Here is a 17,713-nt window from a genome sequence, read left to right on the forward strand (position 1 = left end):
AAATATCGTTGTTTGTGAGAATAGCTTTGGGACTTGGTGCTGTATTTGTTGATAAACTTGCTATCTGATAAGGCTTGCTGTGAAGGTTAGCTTTGTGTTTGTTTTGAGACTGACGTGAGGTGCTTGGGGAATATCTTTTTATGCTTGGTATCATATGAAAGTGCAGCTTTTGTAGTTTCATTTGATACCCAATATGTTTGGGTGGAGTGAACGGATCACGCGTTGTGTTGCATTTTGTTTCGGGTGTTACTCGTTATGGTGGCGCTTCTGTTTGTGGCATACATATTTTAAAGTTGTTATTAAACAAATACTTTGTTGACTAAATGCACTTGGAGAGTTGATTTAGTGGCATTAGGTATTCCTCTTTGAGACGCACACATGAACTTGTGTTTACTTAAGCTGTCGGGCTTAAGGGGTTAACTATCTTTTTTAGGAAGTTCTGTTAAATGACCATTAGAGTAATCCAGCCTACTGGAAATGAATGCATGGATGAGTTTCTCTTGGTATTTCTGAGAGACTGAACTTTATATTCTGTTGATATTTCTGAGCTAGTAAGAAGCTTCTTAGTGACAGCTCTGATGAGTCTATCAACACTCCAAGGTTAAGAACTTGGTTTTTGATTTTAAGAGCCCGAGTCTCCAGGTGTTTACCAATGCTGACCCTCTTCTCTTTGTTACCAAACAGAATAATCTCAATTTTTTCTTCATTTAATTGTAGAATTTTTTTCCTCGTCTAGGTGTTTATTTGCTTCAGACACTGACACAGTATGTCTGTTGGGCTGTAGCCGTCTGGTGACAAAGACACATAAAGTTGTTTATCATCTGCATTACTGTAATAATTAATGCTAAAGTTCTGTAATATTTGACCCAAAGGGAGAATATACAAGTTGAATAGAAGGGGTCCAAGGACTGACCCCTGGGGGACTCCACAAGTCATGGCCACTTGCTCAGATTCATAGCTGCTGATCGTAACAAAATAGGACCTGAACCAGTTAAGGACCACTCCAGAAAGTCCAACCCAGTTTTCCAGCCTGTGCAACAGTATTCCGTGATCTACAGTATCAAACGCACTGAGATCCAGCAGAACCAGCACTGATACTTGACCAGGATCAGTATTCAACCTAATGTCATTTAACACAACCAGAGCTGTTTCAGTGCTGTGATGAGATCGGAAGCCAGACTGAAATTTATCAAGATTTCCACTTTCATTTAAAAAATCATTAAGCTGATGAAATACAAGTTTGTCAATAATCTTAGATATAGGTCAGGCAATAGCGACAGATTGGTGACCTGTCCAGGGTGTACCCTGCTTCTCACCTGTTAAAATGCTGGGATAGGCTCCAGCTCACCCGCGACCCGTAATGGAATAAGAGGTCAAGATAATGGATGGATGGATGGATGGATAGGTCAGGCAATAGACAGGTCTATAGTTGTTCATTATAGAGTCGTCTAGAGTCATTTTCTTTAAGAGTGGCCTGAAGCCTTCATATCATCATCGTCAAGAAATAAGATTTACGAGAAGTCACAGAAAGAAAAAAATCCTCAAAAAATATTTAATGATTTATTAAACACAGAAACATTAAAAACAACAAAACAAAAAATATTAAAATTTAGGTAAAATTTTGATACCATACTACATCAAAACCTAAATAAAGAAATTAAAAACACTTTTGACTTGACATATGAGATAGAATTTCAAAACCACAAACATGCCATTAACACAATTGAAAGTAATCAGATCAAATATCAGACATTTTAACAAAGGTCTAAACTCATTTTAGTTTATATGTTGAGAACAAAATCAAAAGAAATTTTGTCATTATGTTTCAAAATTCCAAATCAAATTAATAAAATACATCGAAGAAAAAAGAGGGGAAAAAAATCAACATTTGTGCTGAAAGATGAAGCAAAACATGACATTTCTGATGTGAAAATGAGTTTTTAGTTCAACATGTCAAAATGTCAAAGTCCAAATAAAGACAGAATGAAGCAAACAAACTAAGAGTGAAATACTAGGAGGATTTTCATTTCCAGCATCCCGAAGTGAAACTAACTTCAGCTGAGATGAAGTGAACACAACATCCTGATATTCAGTGTGAAGCTTTGACTGGAAACAACATGTGGATCCTGGAAGAAGCACAGCTTCCATCTTTAAAGGACTGGAAGAGGAAGAAGTTTCCAAGGAATCATTTAGAAGAGTTTCACACAGAAACTGATTGAATCCATAAATTTGAAAAGATGTTTCTGAGTGAAAGTGACACACATGTACAGATTGAACTGTTCACCAGCCAGCCAGCGTTTCTCTGCTATGATCAGACTCTTTAGACTCTACACAGAGACACCCAGGAACCAGACTTGGAACCAGACCAGGACCAGAACCCAAATCCAGCATAGAGAGGATGAGTGAATGTGGTGATGAAGGTGTGGAGGTGGATCAGGGAGTCAGAGGAGACTCTGTAGAAGGACACAGAGCCAGCAGGACAGTCCACATACACTGCTACTCTGTTAGAGACAGATGAAGAGGAGGAGGAGATGAATGTTTCTCTGTCATTGTGCCAGACAGAATAACCTTCATCATCAGAGCATCTCAGACTCCAGGACTGATCATTGAATCCAAAGCAACAGTCTCTGATGCCTCCTCTCCTTCCGATTTCTCTGTAACTCACTGATATATAAACGTCTCCTCTCCACTCGACCTCCCAGTAGCAGCGACCAGTCAGAACATTTTCACACAGAAGCTGAGGAATCCAGTTAAACCTGTCTAGATGATCAGGATATGACTGAAGCTCCTTCACATGTGTCACCTTCCTGTTGTTGTCAGCGAGTTTGAGTTTTCTGTCCACTGTGTTCATGTTGATTGTGAGTGGACAGGAATCTGATGGAGAGAACAAACACAATCCAGCTGCAGTTATTGATCTATTGACACTTTGATGCTGACTGATGAATGAGTGATGGGACAGTGTGAAGATGGTTGAATGTGATGAATCCAATGAAAACACACTTACACTTCCTCAGACCTCCTGGTCTCAACCATGGTTCTCCAGCAGGCTCCACCCTGAAAGGAGGAGGGGGGGTCAGAACATGCTAACATGGACATTACATGGCTCTCATACAAACTTTGTTCTACACTAAAAAAAGGAACGGTCCAACATCTGGACACGTCCACCTGATTGGAGCATCTCCAGACTAGAAGGAGCAGAATCAGGAAGCTGATTGATCCACACCCACAACAACAAAACTGCTTTGTGGAAGTCACAGTTTCTTCTTTCAACCATCTTCTCCTTTTCATCTCTTCACAGATGAAGAACTCTGCAGAAACTCCTGATCTAACCAAGAGCTGCATCTTCTCTCTGTCCTGAAGTCTGATTGATCAACTTCTGACAATAATATCCTCTGCAGAGCAGACTGGCTCAGATTCTTTGTTCTGACTCAGCTGGGAAATGTTAAAGTGGCTTCTTTTCCTGCACATGAAGCTAAATGACTGTCAGAGACTCTGTTTGAGGCCATGATGTGAGTGGCAAGCCGTTTTGACATTTATTCAAAGCGCACTCCATGTCGTCCATTTTGGTAGATTTCCACATTAGATTCTTCCTACGCAAAATTACATTCTTACTAGTCAGAATTCTCATTAAAAATATCCTCAATCAAATTTTTGCTTGCAGAAACTGAATTTTGAGATATCTACAATTATAAATGTGTTAGTAAGAACCAAATTTCATGTATCCACAAATCTTTACAAATTTTAGTTGGCCATTTTTAAGATATACTGACTGGAAATTAGTGTTTATTTTCTTAACGAAAACTAAACGAAAATATTTTCGTCATCGCACATTTTTTACCAGATGAAAACTAGACTAGACAAGACTAAATCCCTCATTAATAAACAATAACTGAGACTAAATCATTCAGTTTTTGTTGCTCAGAGTAGAGCCGCTGCTCCTCCACATCGAGAGAAGCCAGATGAGGTGGCCTCCTGGACGCCTCCCTGGTGAGGTGTTCCGGACACGTCCCACAGGAAAGACCCAGAACATGCTGAACGGACTACATCTCTCGGCTGGCCTAAGAACGCCTCGGGATCCCTCCGGATGAGCTGGTGAATGTGGCCGGGGAGGGGGAAGGGTTTTCCTGCTTAGGCAGCTGCCCCCGCGATCCGAGTCCGGATAAGCGGCAGAAAATGGATGGATGGATGTATAAATCAGACGAGACGAAAATGTAGTTCACTAAATAAAAACTGGGCTAAAATCTATGGACATTTTAGTTCACGAACAAAGACAGGACAAAAATTATATTATTATACGATACAATTTTGTCAAATCCTCTCTCCTCCATTTCCTCCTCCTCCTCGTCTCTTCTACTAACAAAAATTTTGGTGGTGGTTGTTTATTACATTACACCAACGACTGATTGTTCAACAATAACGTTAAACCAACCGCAAACTAAAGCTGACTAACTTACTAGCTTCATAGCATGTAGCAATAGTAGCCACTTGTTGACATTGTGTGTGGCTGGCTAACTTACATTAGATTCTTAGCATGTAGGGACAGTAGCCACTTGTTGGTAGAATTGTGTGTGAAGTTGAATTTATGCTAACTTAGATGTGTTACACTGGTCGGGCAACTATGTTTTCTGTTGGATTGCAAGTTTAAGTAAAGCAGACAGAAGTATGAGCTAATCTAGGAGCTGCAAATGAACTATAGTTGCACAAAACACCTCTTGATATCAGAAACTCCAGTTTTTCCCTAGTAAAAATTTTATTTCTGATATCCAAAATGTTTATTTTAGATAGGCGGAATGTGATTTGGGATATCTGGAAATAAATACACATGAATGGGGAATGTGACGTCATTTGTTCTAGTAGGAATGTAATTTTAGATATCTCAAATGTTAATGTTGACCAGGAAAAATTGAATTACATATACCTGAAATACATATCCCGTTAAGCTAATAATTATTAAAACAGCATGCTATATCATGTGTATGTTTGTAGCTGTGACGGCTTGTTTCCTACTGACCACTAACAGCTGTTTCATCATCACACTGAGGATTTGTTTCCTTATATTATTACTGCAGATCCTGCTGCTGCGTGGACACAAACACATTTCTTTCTAAAGCAGGAACAAATCAGAGGGATCAGCAGCATCAACTCACCACCAGATCTGATCCGGTCTGCTTATTCATTTCCAGTTTGAAGTGCAATCACATCACCCAGCTTCTACTGACTCCAACATCTACACTGTTATTAAAGCTGATTGATCATCTGATGGATTATTGAATTAGTAATGATTAAGCAGCATGGGATCATCAAGGCTCTAAAGTCCTGAGTGAAGAGGAGAGGTTAGACTGCCTCTGGTGGTCAGACATGGAACTGCAGCTTCTGAAATACAGGATGTAACAGGATTCAGGAAAGTCTGTCTCATCTTTCCTCAACATCAGCTGTGAACATACTGAGTCCTCTCACATTAACTAGGAAAAGTGATGTACCCATCATCATCTTCATCACAACACACACACGCATGCATGCACACACACCCGATGCAGTCATTGTCACATGACTAAATCAACATTATCAGTGCACTAGAAAACCTGGAGTTTTTAAGGCGGATTTATACTGGTGCTGCATCTGTGTGTGACTGGTTACAGTGTAGCTGATGCTGGTGAGTTTGCTCTCACACTCGAGTGTAGGGGGTACACATCGTTTTAGTGTTGTGTTGCAGCTTCTCCTCCTAATCTGAAGGTGGCAGCAGGAATGGTATCAGACGGTAAACTCACCAGGTCGGAGTTCTTATGATGTTTCACTTCAGTACGTATTTTCTGTTTTAAAATAGTCTTTATTAGCTTGTGGAAAAAAACAAAGAAATGATTCGATCAGCCTCTCATTAACTTGATTCACTGGGTGTTGTTTTTAAAAATTGCGGTTACTACACAAATTCAGTGAAAAGATCTAAATATCCGGAAACTTGTAATCCCAAATTGACCAATCATAGGGGAGTACATCTGCGTAACTGTCTGCGTAGCAAGGGTGTTACATCAGGTCTGGAAGAGGTGCACATCGGGGCTCCATGAAGTTATGCAGTGCCTACGGCGGTGACGTAGATGCCGTCCGAGTATAAATCCGCCTTTGCTCCTGCTACCATGCCCAGAGGACAGCCAAAAGGCTGTAGTTTGAAATGAACAACTCAACAGCCACCTTTTATGTGTAAACACAGCCATTACCTGCCAGATAAGGAGTTCACAGACACGATATGCATCAAGTGCTCAGACCAGGGGGGAGAGGTATGCCTGAACAGAGGCTGGAAACCTCAGATGTCTATTAAGAGCTTTTCTCCTGAGTAGGGACTGGAAGGGGCTTTAAAAACACACCGTATGCGGGGGGTAATCAAACTTCCATCCATGGTCGGCAAAATTGGGACACCCACTGATTATCGGCATTATGGCCTGAAACCGCATCCAAGACATCATGCGACACCTACACGTCAATGACATGGACATGCGCAGTAAACGAGTTGGGACTGACAGATTTGCTGCAGCTTCTGAAATTCGGGGGCCTTTTGTTGCCAACTCAATCGCATCCTAAAGCCCAGGTAGGTATATCACCGCAATCTTTCCTAATGAAGACTCACTGCTGTTTCCTGCAGTAAAAGAAACCCGATATGTTTGACATCAAGTTCTGGGCAATAAAGCTTAGCAACAAATTAAATAAATAAACTGTGTCGACCTCTCACTAAGAAGAGAAGGGAAAATAATTTTCTGCTGTGATCACAAAGTGAAAATATCATTACTCATTGTAGCCTGCTCAACTGGTTGTGCATAACCTGGCCATGAAAAAGCTTCTTTCTCTCAATAAATAAGCTCAACTGTAGTGGGAAAATTGTTAATATTGTTTTGAAATTAGTACAAAAAAACAGGTACAGGCAAAGAAACATTAGTTCCCTTTCTGTTTTGTGTGAGTATATGCCTCATTTGCAGAACAATGGCGTCTGTTCACACCTGAGTTTGGATATTAGCTCAAAACTAATCCAGCCACATAGCTGCTGTTTGGGCATGGAAGTTAGAAAAAGCCAAATGGCAGGCCTGTGGGACTTCTAGTGCTAGTGCCTCCAGTAGGTCCTTATCATCTATTTACACCACTGATCAGCCGCACTGATACAGGAAAACTCCTGATCCACTCCAACAAGAATCCAGTCCACCAGCAGGTCTAAAATCTTCAGGATTAAGGTGCATTTTTTTGGTAAACCAACGTACATTTAAGTAATTTGACTGTTGAGTGAATATTGACTGTAAAGTGACAAAATCTGGACAGAAATCCAGTGACTCTCTCAGTCATTTTGATTCATGTCCTCATTATGAGTCCAAATCATAAAACACTAAGCCAGACTTCAGGAGCATGAAGAACTAAAGAACTTGTGTTTTCCTGTCTAACTCCTCTTCTCAGATTAGATCAGGGGAGGGGTCTCTGTCTCCATAATTTTGATCAGCTGCGTGCAGCTAATTGAAGGAAACTGATACTGCAACAACACTTGTGTGATGTTGCACGGAGCACCGACACCAACATAAAACAACATGAACGAAAGAATCTGGAAGGAACGAGTCTTCAGGGACCAAAATACCTCCTACCCCATATGTGTCTAATCTAAATTCATTTTCTGGGTCTGTTGCTGTGATTCAGCATCAGGAGCCTCCAGTAAGTGGGAGAATCAATGTATAAATGTATCTATACAGAGGTAGGAATACATGTCTGATCAACATGTGGACGTTTTCACATTGACTGATTTATAAAGATAACTTTACATAACTGTTCACAATATTTCTGCTAAGCTAAGCTAACATTTCCTGGACCATCTCTGTGTCTGATCCAGGGTCAGAGGACAGAAAAGGTGTTTCTATGACAGAATGTCCTTTAACCTGCAGAGATGTTTCCAGACTGAAGAAGTTCTGACCATCAGACAGTTATCACTGTTGTTCCTGCAGATGTTCTCCTTGGAGACTCCCCTATTCAAAAATCTGCTGTGAGCAAAGGAAAAAGGCTCCTACATGTGTGATGGTTCATATAACACTCATATCCAGCATGAAGCAGGACTGAGTGAAGAACAGAAAATGTCTGCAGATCTTCCTCCTCTATCAGACATTGTGTGGCTGCAGCAGCCTCTCCATACCTGAGTCTGTGTGGATCCTTCAGTGCAGCCATCAGCAGCTTCACTCCTGAGTCTCCTGGATGGTTGTATCCCAGGTCCAGCTCTCTCAGATGGGAGGGGTTGGAGGTCAGAGCTGAGGCCAGAGAAGCACAGCCTTCCTCTGTGATCAGACATCCTGACAGGCTGCAGAAAACAACACGTATGACAGAAACTCTGAGAGAACTGCTGTGAAACTAAAGCTGAATGTCATCAGATGTTCAGAAAAACTGGGCCTGTCTCACATTATTGGCTTTGTGTCTTCATTTGTTTATGACTTCATGACTCAATTTGTGACAAATGTCAAGTTTCCAAGTTTCTACAGAGATCCACCAATCATATTTTCAGAGTGTGTATCTTTTTAAAGGCATCAATCATCCTTCATTCAGCCTGGTGGAGTTAGAAAGAGGCTCCTCTGATGACTCTACTTATTCTGATTAAAACATGTGGGGCAAAATGTGAATTTAAAATGATGTTTTTTTCGTGGATGAGAACAAAGTTGACCTGGGAGCTTGAGGGTCCTGTTCAGTATCTTAGCTGTTTCTCGGATTGATCTCTTTTGGATGGAGATGTCTGATGTTTCTCCAGGTATCTGTTGGAGCCACTTTCACAGTGTGGGAGACACGGCCCCCAGTGCTCTGATGACCACTGGTACTACTGTTACCTTCAGCATCCAGGCTTTCTACTTGAGCCCTTGGTATTTCGCCAGTTTTTTCCATGTTCTTTTTTCCAGATGTTTCCATTGTTGGGGATGGCTACGTCTATCAGTACGGCTTTCCTTTGCTGCTTATCCATGATCACAATGTCTTGGATGGTTGACCACCACTATTTTCTCTGTCCTATCTGAAAGTCCCACAGGATCTTAGTCATCTCACTCTCCATCACCTTGGGAGGTGTTTCCCATTGTAACGTAGGGGTCTTCAGTCCATATTCTGCAAAGATGTTTTTGTACACTTTGACAGCTAATTGGTTATGGCGTTCCATGTATTCTTTTTCTACCAGTATTTTGCACCCTGCTTTCAGGTGCTGGATTGTTTGAGGCCTCTTTGCACAGCCCGCACCTGGGATCCTGCCTGGTACAAATTTACCAACCTCACCCATACATACAGTAGAAAACTGGAAAAGCTTTTAAACAGGTGTCCATGGTAGTGGACACTTTGCATTGAAGGGTTAACTGTTAATTCAAATTAAATAAGGGAATATTCATCATTTAGTTCTATTAAATTAAATTATTTTGACTTGAAATTTTTTTTGGTTATTTATTGTCAATGGCATCATATGAAAATGAGCAGGATTAACTTAAACTTTGCATAAATAATCAACCCACGTTATTAAATAGAAAAACACAGCCCTAGAATTAAACTGGGTTCATCCAGTTATTTATGAGTGTATCTGAAAAGGTCTGTTTGTAAAGCACTTTAAACTTATTACAGAACCTGTTCTGAGGTTCAGGATGTGGAACCGGTGACTGGTTCTGCTAAGTTCATGTGGTGTAAGAGGCCTAAATCAGAAACAATCATACAAACAGCTTCCATAGGTTTTCTATTAGTTATTAATAAAAACTCTTTTTAAACTCTCAGTTTAATGAATCCTGACCTGAGAGTTTCCAGTTTGCAGTTTGGACTCTTCAGTCCATCACACAGCTTCTTCACTCCTGAGTCCTGCAGGTCGTTGTTACTCAGGTCCAGTTCTGTCAGACTGGAGGACTGGGAGCTGAGAACTGAGGACAGAGGTCCACAGCTTCTCTCTGAGAGACCACACACACTCAGCCTGGAGAGAAAGTTACAGAGAAAAACACAAATAATATATGTGACAAAATAATCAGCCCTCGTGGTGGATACAGACTGAAGGACCACCTGTAGAGAAAATCAGGTCTCTAACCTTGTTATCGTGTCCATGTGGTGGATTTTAATGCTCAAAGACATCATGAATAAACAAGGATTCAGCATGGTGGCTGAGAATTTCCCAAGAATCAGTGACAGTCTGAACATTAGATTCATGCATGTACCTCAAGAATTAATCAGGTTGATGGGTGGGGCTGATTACAGAACAGATCAGTGAGGAACAGAGTTTAGCATTTATCAGCACATCATGAGCTTTGTGATGGTGGAGCTGTGTCACACCATCAATGAGCCTGTTTACAAGCACACTATCAATCTGATCATGATCTGATTCCTGGAGTTAACAAGATTAGTCAAGTCATCATGTAGAGTGCATAATCTGATATCCTTTTTCAGGTAATCTGGTTATAAGAAATCACGTTAACACACCTCCATTTGTTCCTAAATCTGGAACAAATCTGATTTCTTTGGTTTTAATGTCTTTGCATGTGCAACAAACTGTGTTCTGTTACAAGACGGAAGCGATGCAGTAACAACATGAGAGGAACACAAAAGAAAAATGCGATGACATGCAGCAGTGTAAAGCCAGAGTATAAACAAAGTAAAACATTCACAGGTAGTTTGTTTTGCAGGATTATTAGCTTTCACATTAGCACAGCTAATGCTAAAACTGTAGGCCCTGCCATGTTCAACAAAGACCAGATGTTCTAAATTTGTCTGAAAGTTTTGAGTATTACATCACCATGTACATACATCATCTGTTAAATCCAATAATGGACGAGAAAATGTAGTCAAGGGTTTTTCATAATATCACATATCAGAAGTGCATATAGATGTGTCAGATCTGATAATTACAATAGTCTGATTTCTCCCAGTTACTGAATGTTGATGGTCATGCATCTTGAAGCTGTTCTTGTCCACTGAAATGCTGAAAACAACATATTGCAGTCAGTTCAATGTCCAGATTCTTAGATGTAAATTCAAGAGATCTTGGAAGATCTAATTCAGAAGTCCTGCAGCTTTTCACATGAAGCTTTTCAAAGAACCCAACTTTGCAGAATCCAGTCAGATCTCACAGTACATAAAAATAAGTTACAGCAGTTCCAAATGTTTAACTGTCTGCAGGAGCAGACTTTAGAGTAATCAGTTTTATTTTTATGCAGCTGTATAGCTCAGCTGGTAGGGTATCTGTCTCCCATGTGGGAGAACAGAATTCAGTTCCCCCAGGGGAAGAATATTACTACCTTCCAGTTGGATCCTTAGGCAAGACCCTTAATGCTACTGCCAATACCACTGTATGTCACTTTGGAGAAAAGTGTCTGCTAAATGATTGTAATGTAACCATGGAATTTTTAAGCTCCATCAGCATTCGCTTTTGATGACACATCTCTCAGGAAGATGAAGATCAGTGAAAATCAAACAACTCAATCTCTCTTTAAGAGAGTTGGAAAGAGACTCTCAGCATCTACACCCATATCTGTTTGAACAATTCAAATTTGTATGAGGCTGAGCTTTCACCTGTGTTCATCTCTGATCTCAGAACTAAACCTGCTCTACAGCAAATTGAAGCAAACAAAAGTAAAACAAGTAGTTCTTTGTCACATTCTGTCCTATAAAACAGCAGCAGTATATTTCTCCACATCCTGCTATATATGTACTTACAGAGCTTTGTTGGAGGCTTTGACCACTGGCAGCAGCCTCAGAAGAACCTCCTCTGAAGGAGAGTATTTCTGCAGGTCAAACACTTTCAAATCTTCTTCTGATGACAGTAAGATGAACGCCAGAGCTGACCACTGAGCAGGAGACAGTTTATCTGTGGAAAGACGTCCTGATTTCAGGAACTGTTGGATCTCCTCCTCTAGAGAATGATCATTCAGTTCATTCAGACAGTGGAACAGATTGATGCTTCTCTCTGCAGACACATTCTCACTGATCTTCTTCTTGATGTACTGAACTGTTTCCTGATTGGTCTGTGAGCCACTTCCTGTCGGTGTCATCAGGCCTCGTAGGAGACTCTGATTGGTCTGCAGTGAAAGACCCAGGAAGAAGCGAAGGAACAAGTCCAGGTGTCCATTTGGACTCTGTAAGGCCTCGTCCACAGCTCTCTTATGGAGATGCTTTAGACCTGGTTTCTTTAAGTTTGTGGACATCTTAGGACATTTTTTGTGTTCTTTTAGCAGGTTGATTCCAGACTTGATGAAGGTCAGACGGACATGAAGAGCAGCCATAAACTCCTGAACACTCAGATGGACGAAGCTGAACACCTTCTCCTGGTACAGTCCTCTCTCCTCTTTAAAGATCTGTGTGAACACTCCTGAGTAAACTGAGGCTGCTGTGATATCGATGCCACACTCTGTCAGGTCTGATTCATAGAAGATCAGGTTTCCTTTCTGCAGCTCATCAAAAGCCAGTTTTCCCAGAGACTCAATCATCTTCCTGCTCTCTGGACTCCAGTGTGGATCTGTCTCAGCTCCCCCATCATACTTGACCTTCTTGACTTTGGTCTGGACCACCAGGAAGTGGATGTACATCTCAGTCAGGGTCTTGGGCAGGTCTCCTCCCTCTCTGGTTTTCAGCACATCCTCCAGAACTGTAGCAGTGATCCAGCAGAAGACTGGGATGTGGCACATGATGTGGAGGCTTCGTGATGTCTTCATGTGGGTGATGATCCTGTTGGCCTGCTCCTCATCTCTGAACCTCTTCCTGAAGAACTCCTCCTTCTGTGGGTCAGTGAACCCTCTGACCTCTGTCACCATGCCAACACAGTCAGGAGGGATCTGATTGGCTGCTGCAGGTCGTGTGGTTATCCAGAGGCGAGCAGAGGGAAGCAGTTTCCCCCTGATGAGGTTAGTCAGCAGCACATCCACTGAGGTGGACTCTGTAACATCAGTCAGGGTCTCATTGTTGTGGAAGTCCAGAGGAAGTCGACTCTCATCCAGACCGTCCAAGATGAAGACAACCTGGAACTCTTCAAAGCTGCAGATTCCTGCTTCTTTGGTTTCAGTAAAGAAGTGATGAACAAGTTCCACCAAGCTGAACTTTTTCTCTTTCAGCACATTCAGCTCTCTGAAAGTCAGTGGAAATGTGAACTGGATGTCCTGGTTGGCTTTGTCTTCAGCCCAGTCCAGAGTGAACTTCTGTGTTAAGACAGTTTTCCCAATGCCAGCCACTCCCTTTGTCATCACTGTTCTGATTGGTTCATCTCTTCCAGGTGGGAGTTTAAAGATGTCTTCTTGTCTGATGGTTGTTTCTGGTCTGTGTGGTTTTCTGGATGCTGTTTCAATCTGTCTGACCTCATGTTCATCATTGACCTCTGCAGTCCCTCCCTCTGTGATGTAGAGCTCTGTGTAGATCTGGTTCAGAAGGGTTGGGTTTCCTGCTTTAGTAATCCCCTCAAACACACACTGGAACTTCTTCTTCAGACCAGATTTTAGTTTACGTTGACAAGCTGGAGCAAAATATTCTGAAAGAAAAGAAGAAATAAGAAGAGTCAGTAAAGATTTGAAGCCTCTGAGGAATGAGGATGTGAATATGTGATGTTCATGTGTTGAGACATCAGTAAATGTGTCATTTATCCAGCAGCTTCAATCTTTAGAGAAATCCTCTTACTGCTCTGCAGACGCTCAGCCAGCTCCTCCTGCTTCATCCTCCTCAGGAAGTCCACTGTGATCTTCACTAACGCCTCTCTGCTGCTCTTCCTCTGCTCCTCATCCTCAGCCTCCATCACTGAGCATTCTGGATAATCTGGACTCAGAAGCTTCTGGATCTTCTTCAGCTCATTCTTCATGAAAGTGATCATGTTGTCCTCCAGCAGCTGGAAGAGAAACGATATGAAGGACACAATCAGACTGAAATCATGGAGCCAAACATCAGATCCATGTTGGACACACTGACAATCCACTGGTCTACAAAGGTCAGCATGAAGATGATGTGAACAGAAGAGATGGAAAAGTAGTTGTTGTACATGTACAGACCATAAATATGGAGTCCAGCTGTGTTTGATGCTGCTGGGCAGACTGACCACTGGGAAACTCTGAGCTCTGCTGGTCCACTCTGTGGAGGAATCAGGAAGAATCACATCACATTCTGTCACATGGAGAAGCTGCTACCTCCCTGCTGATGTACCCTGGATTAGACTGGTTGAACTGGGCAGCTCCCAGTATGAACCCCTCTGATGATAATTTCACAACATGGTCTGCTGATTATTTCCCAAAACTAGAATAGAAGCTTTGATTCCAGCTTTCAGCAGATCCATAAAAAAGAAAACTGAGAACAGCAGAGTTGTTTGCCAAGTTTCATTCCAGTCATTCAGGACAAATTTTAGTTATGTTGGTCCCATTCTGAACTTAAATCCTTATCAGGCCCCTCTTTGCTTGGTGTTCCTCTGCTGAACTTGGAAACAACACCTTCATCAATGTGATGTCCTCAAACATTCAGCTTTTTAGCTTTTAGCAGCTTCCCGCAATATCACACTCCATAAAGGACCTGTTCTCCTCTGTCCAGCTACACCTGCCATTTGAAAGGAAATTCCTGTCTACACTGTGTTTAAGCTCAGAAACATCTCAACACCATCCTGCTGTTCTTATAAACATCTAATATACAGTTTTACATTTCAACACAAAAATGTAAAAAAAAAAAGCTAAAACACATTGAACAGATGTGGTGTTGTTTGTGGCTAAGCTGTAAGGGGGGTGAAGCTGTTGTTTAGGAAGCAGCAGCAAGTGTGAAAGATTAGTAAAGCTGCATCCCATCAGAAATAAGTCTGTCTTTATCTGCAGTAACATGCTGTGTTGATGCTGCTACTGTCGTCATATGGTATCATGAGAGCAGAAACACTGCTACAACATGTTGTAATTAAATCTGTTTAACTGAGGGATGTGGACAATGAATAGAAACCAGCGAATGGAGTCAAAGGCCAAACGTTGACGCCATTTTTAACAGTCAACTCTTTGTTTGGAGGAGAGTTTTGATTCATTTTGCAGAGACACAGAACAGTTAATACCACTGTGTCCATCCATCCATCCATCTCTGCTTTGACCACTGGCTTAAAGACCAGGAGATGAATCAGATGAAATCAGACCAATCTGACTGGATTTAAGGATCGCACTGCAGTTGTTCTAGAGTTACTGGATGATGCAGGATGTTCAGTTGTGATGAATCAGATCAGATGATACAGCAGCAAAGATTCACAGTGAAATCTCTAATTCTGAGAGTTGAACTTAGACTTTTATATTTTAATACTACTCACTGTCGGTTAGATCCATGATTTTGATGGAAATCCATAAAACTTTGTTTTGACCGGTTGCTCTTCATGGACATACAGCTGGGTTCAGGTCCAGGTCCAGGTTCAGGTCCAGTCTGGTTCCTGTGAATCCAGATGTTTAGTGATATGTGTTCTGATTTCTGACATGGGGAAGAGTCATGGGGTGTCAAGGCTGAGTTATACCAGGTGCGTGTGCGGCATGTTACGGCTGCACCTCCGCCCCTTTTCGCAGCTGTTTTAGTCAATAGTTTGTTTTATATCGGGTGCGCGACAGCACGTATCAGAAGCGGTCCAGAAGTGCGTTGTCGTGGAGCTCCGCTAAATTTATGCCCTAAGCCTATTTTTGATGCTCTACGCACCCAGAATGTGTCAATCTTTGCAGTTCAGATAGGGGCAGATAGGAAATCAGACATGGGAGCAGTATAAAAGCTTACGGTATTTTTCAAAATAAAAGCCCCCGTGCCGATTAGCGGCACTAAACCATGTAAACATTACATCATTGCAGGTGACAGAAATCAATCGGGGGTCTCAAGTTTTTCTTTTGTCAGCATAGATGACGAGAGCTTAATAGTCGAAGTTGAAAATCACAACATTTTATGTGATATTACCCACCCTTTCTACAAAGACAACAACAAATAGGAGAAGGCATGGACTGAGATATCAGCAGTTATGGTAGTGGATGGTGAGTTTAACATACTTATTAACATAACTATGTTTGTTTGTTTTTTCCACAAGCATTCGGTCCGTCTGTAAAGAGCCATATTGAAAGACGGTGTTAAAGTTCAGTAAACTTGCATTTGGAAATTGTTTTATTATAATTTCAATTTTTGGAGATGTACTATTTAGGGGCATTAAAAAGCTCAGCCTTGTTGTCACATTAACTATTGGTGGTTGAAGTTATGGAATTGCTTGCAACTTGCAGTCACTGTAGTTATGCCATGTTCATAGCTGATAACAGCCCTACAGAAAACACCTCCTCTTTTCACAAGGTGATACTTCACAGCTACACTGAAAAATTGTAGTGTACCTCACATAAAGTAATGAAAGCAGTGTTATTTTGAACAGATAATATTTCAATTTGGTGTTTTTTATTTGTATGAAAGCCAGTTTTAATATTATTAAGAAATTGACAGAAACAGTTGTCCACCAATGTATGTATGGAAATCCATAATCTTTTAATTCCATAATCCATTAATTTAAAACAAACAAATAAATAAATAAATAAAAAAGAAAACAAAAAATTAGAAACAAATGGTCTTTCCACAGGTCTTTGTGAGCATAATCAGTCATTACAACTGTTTGCAATTTTGAAACTGGAGGCATAATTATTTACAAATATTTACAATGTGTTATCACACAATAGCCCACTTTGCTCATGAACTCACACCACCCTGTCCTGCCAAGACACACTGCCTTCAGGAGAGTTTAAAAAGGTGGTCAAAATGGCTCTGATATTACACGCCGCTCTGGAGGTCCTGTTTCCACCCATGTTTCGCACAGGTGCCATCTCCCTAGCTCCTCTGCGTTATTCAGCATTGTCTGGTTTTCAGTAGGTCCAAGCAGAACGTTGTGGAGGATGCACGCTGCCACCACAAGTGTATCCATATGTTGTGAGTCAAGGTTTTTTTTTTTTTGATGAAAAATTCCACACCTGGAGGCCAGGATGACAAAGGCATTCTCCATCACCATCCGTGCTCTTGAGAGTCTGTAAATAAAGTTCTCTTATGGTGATTGAGGTTCTGTCTGGGGTATGGTCTCATGAGATAGGTCTTTAGTGGGAAGGCTGCATTACCCAGCATGGCATATGGGACGTCATCCAGGTGAGCAGCACTAGGTAGTGGCGTACTGGGTGGCACACAAAGTGTTCCATCCTCCATACCTCTCCCTAAATAAGATCCAGCATACACACCACCATCACTGGTTCTGCCAAAGTTTCCCATCTGAATCATTCTGAACCTGCAGACGGCATCCACTAGTGCCAGCAGCACTACTGAAAAAGTCTTCTTATAAATAAAGTACTGATTCCCAAAGACTTGTGGTGCTTTTGTTGTCACATTTTCCATCAATAGCTCCCAGACTGTTTGGAAAGTTCCACTTTTCCCAGAAGCCTTTTTGCCACCTCCTTCCACATTGCTTCAATTGGAAGAGGTCAGAACCTGCCCATCATTATTTTCTCAATGGCAGCATACACCATGTGGACAGAGTTTGCAACAGTGGTGTTGCCTAGCCAATAGCTAAAAGCTAGGCTACTGAGAGAGTCCCCAGAGGCCAAGTACCTGTGAAAGGGGATATATATATATATCTATATATATAGATATATATATGTGTATGTGTGTGTATATGTGTGTGTGTCAAATGTTGTTGTTGATATGTGTCTCCTCATTGTTTTAGTTGATGTCTGCAAGGTGAGATGGAAAGCACTTTGGGATGCTTTTGTAAAAA

At 41.3% G+C, this 17,713-nt stretch overlaps 2 protein-coding genes across 2 annotated transcripts; both read right to left on the reverse strand.

The window, feature by feature from the left end:
• Positions 1-1,552: 1,552 nt before the first annotated feature.
• LOC121656970 (stonustoxin subunit beta-like) lies at positions 1,553-9,071 on the reverse strand. The gene is made up of 2 exons (XM_042012270.1): positions 9,043-9,071; positions 1,553-2,975 (listed from the first exon to the last, which is right to left on the reverse strand). The coding sequence occupies exons 1-2, from the start codon at positions 9,069-9,071 to the stop codon at positions 2,321-2,323; spliced, it is 684 nt and encodes a 227-aa protein (XP_041868204.1). The 3' UTR covers positions 1,553-2,320.
• An 842-nt stretch (positions 9,072-9,913) lies between these two features.
• On the reverse strand, positions 9,914-12,286 carry LOC121649711. The gene is made up of 2 exons (XM_042000725.1): positions 11,671-12,286; positions 9,914-10,936 (listed from the first exon to the last, which is right to left on the reverse strand). Exons 1-2 carry the CDS (start codon positions 12,234-12,236, stop codon positions 10,819-10,821), a joined length of 684 nt encoding a protein of 227 aa, XP_041856659.1. The 5' UTR covers positions 12,237-12,286; the 3' UTR covers positions 9,914-10,818.
• Between the last annotated feature and the right edge of the window lie 5,427 nt (positions 12,287-17,713).

This window comes from Melanotaenia boesemani, chromosome 2, assembly GCF_017639745.1.
Source record: "Melanotaenia boesemani isolate fMelBoe1 chromosome 2, fMelBoe1.pri, whole genome shotgun sequence".
NCBI classification, from domain to species: domain Eukaryota; kingdom Metazoa; phylum Chordata; class Actinopteri; order Atheriniformes; family Melanotaeniidae; genus Melanotaenia; species Melanotaenia boesemani.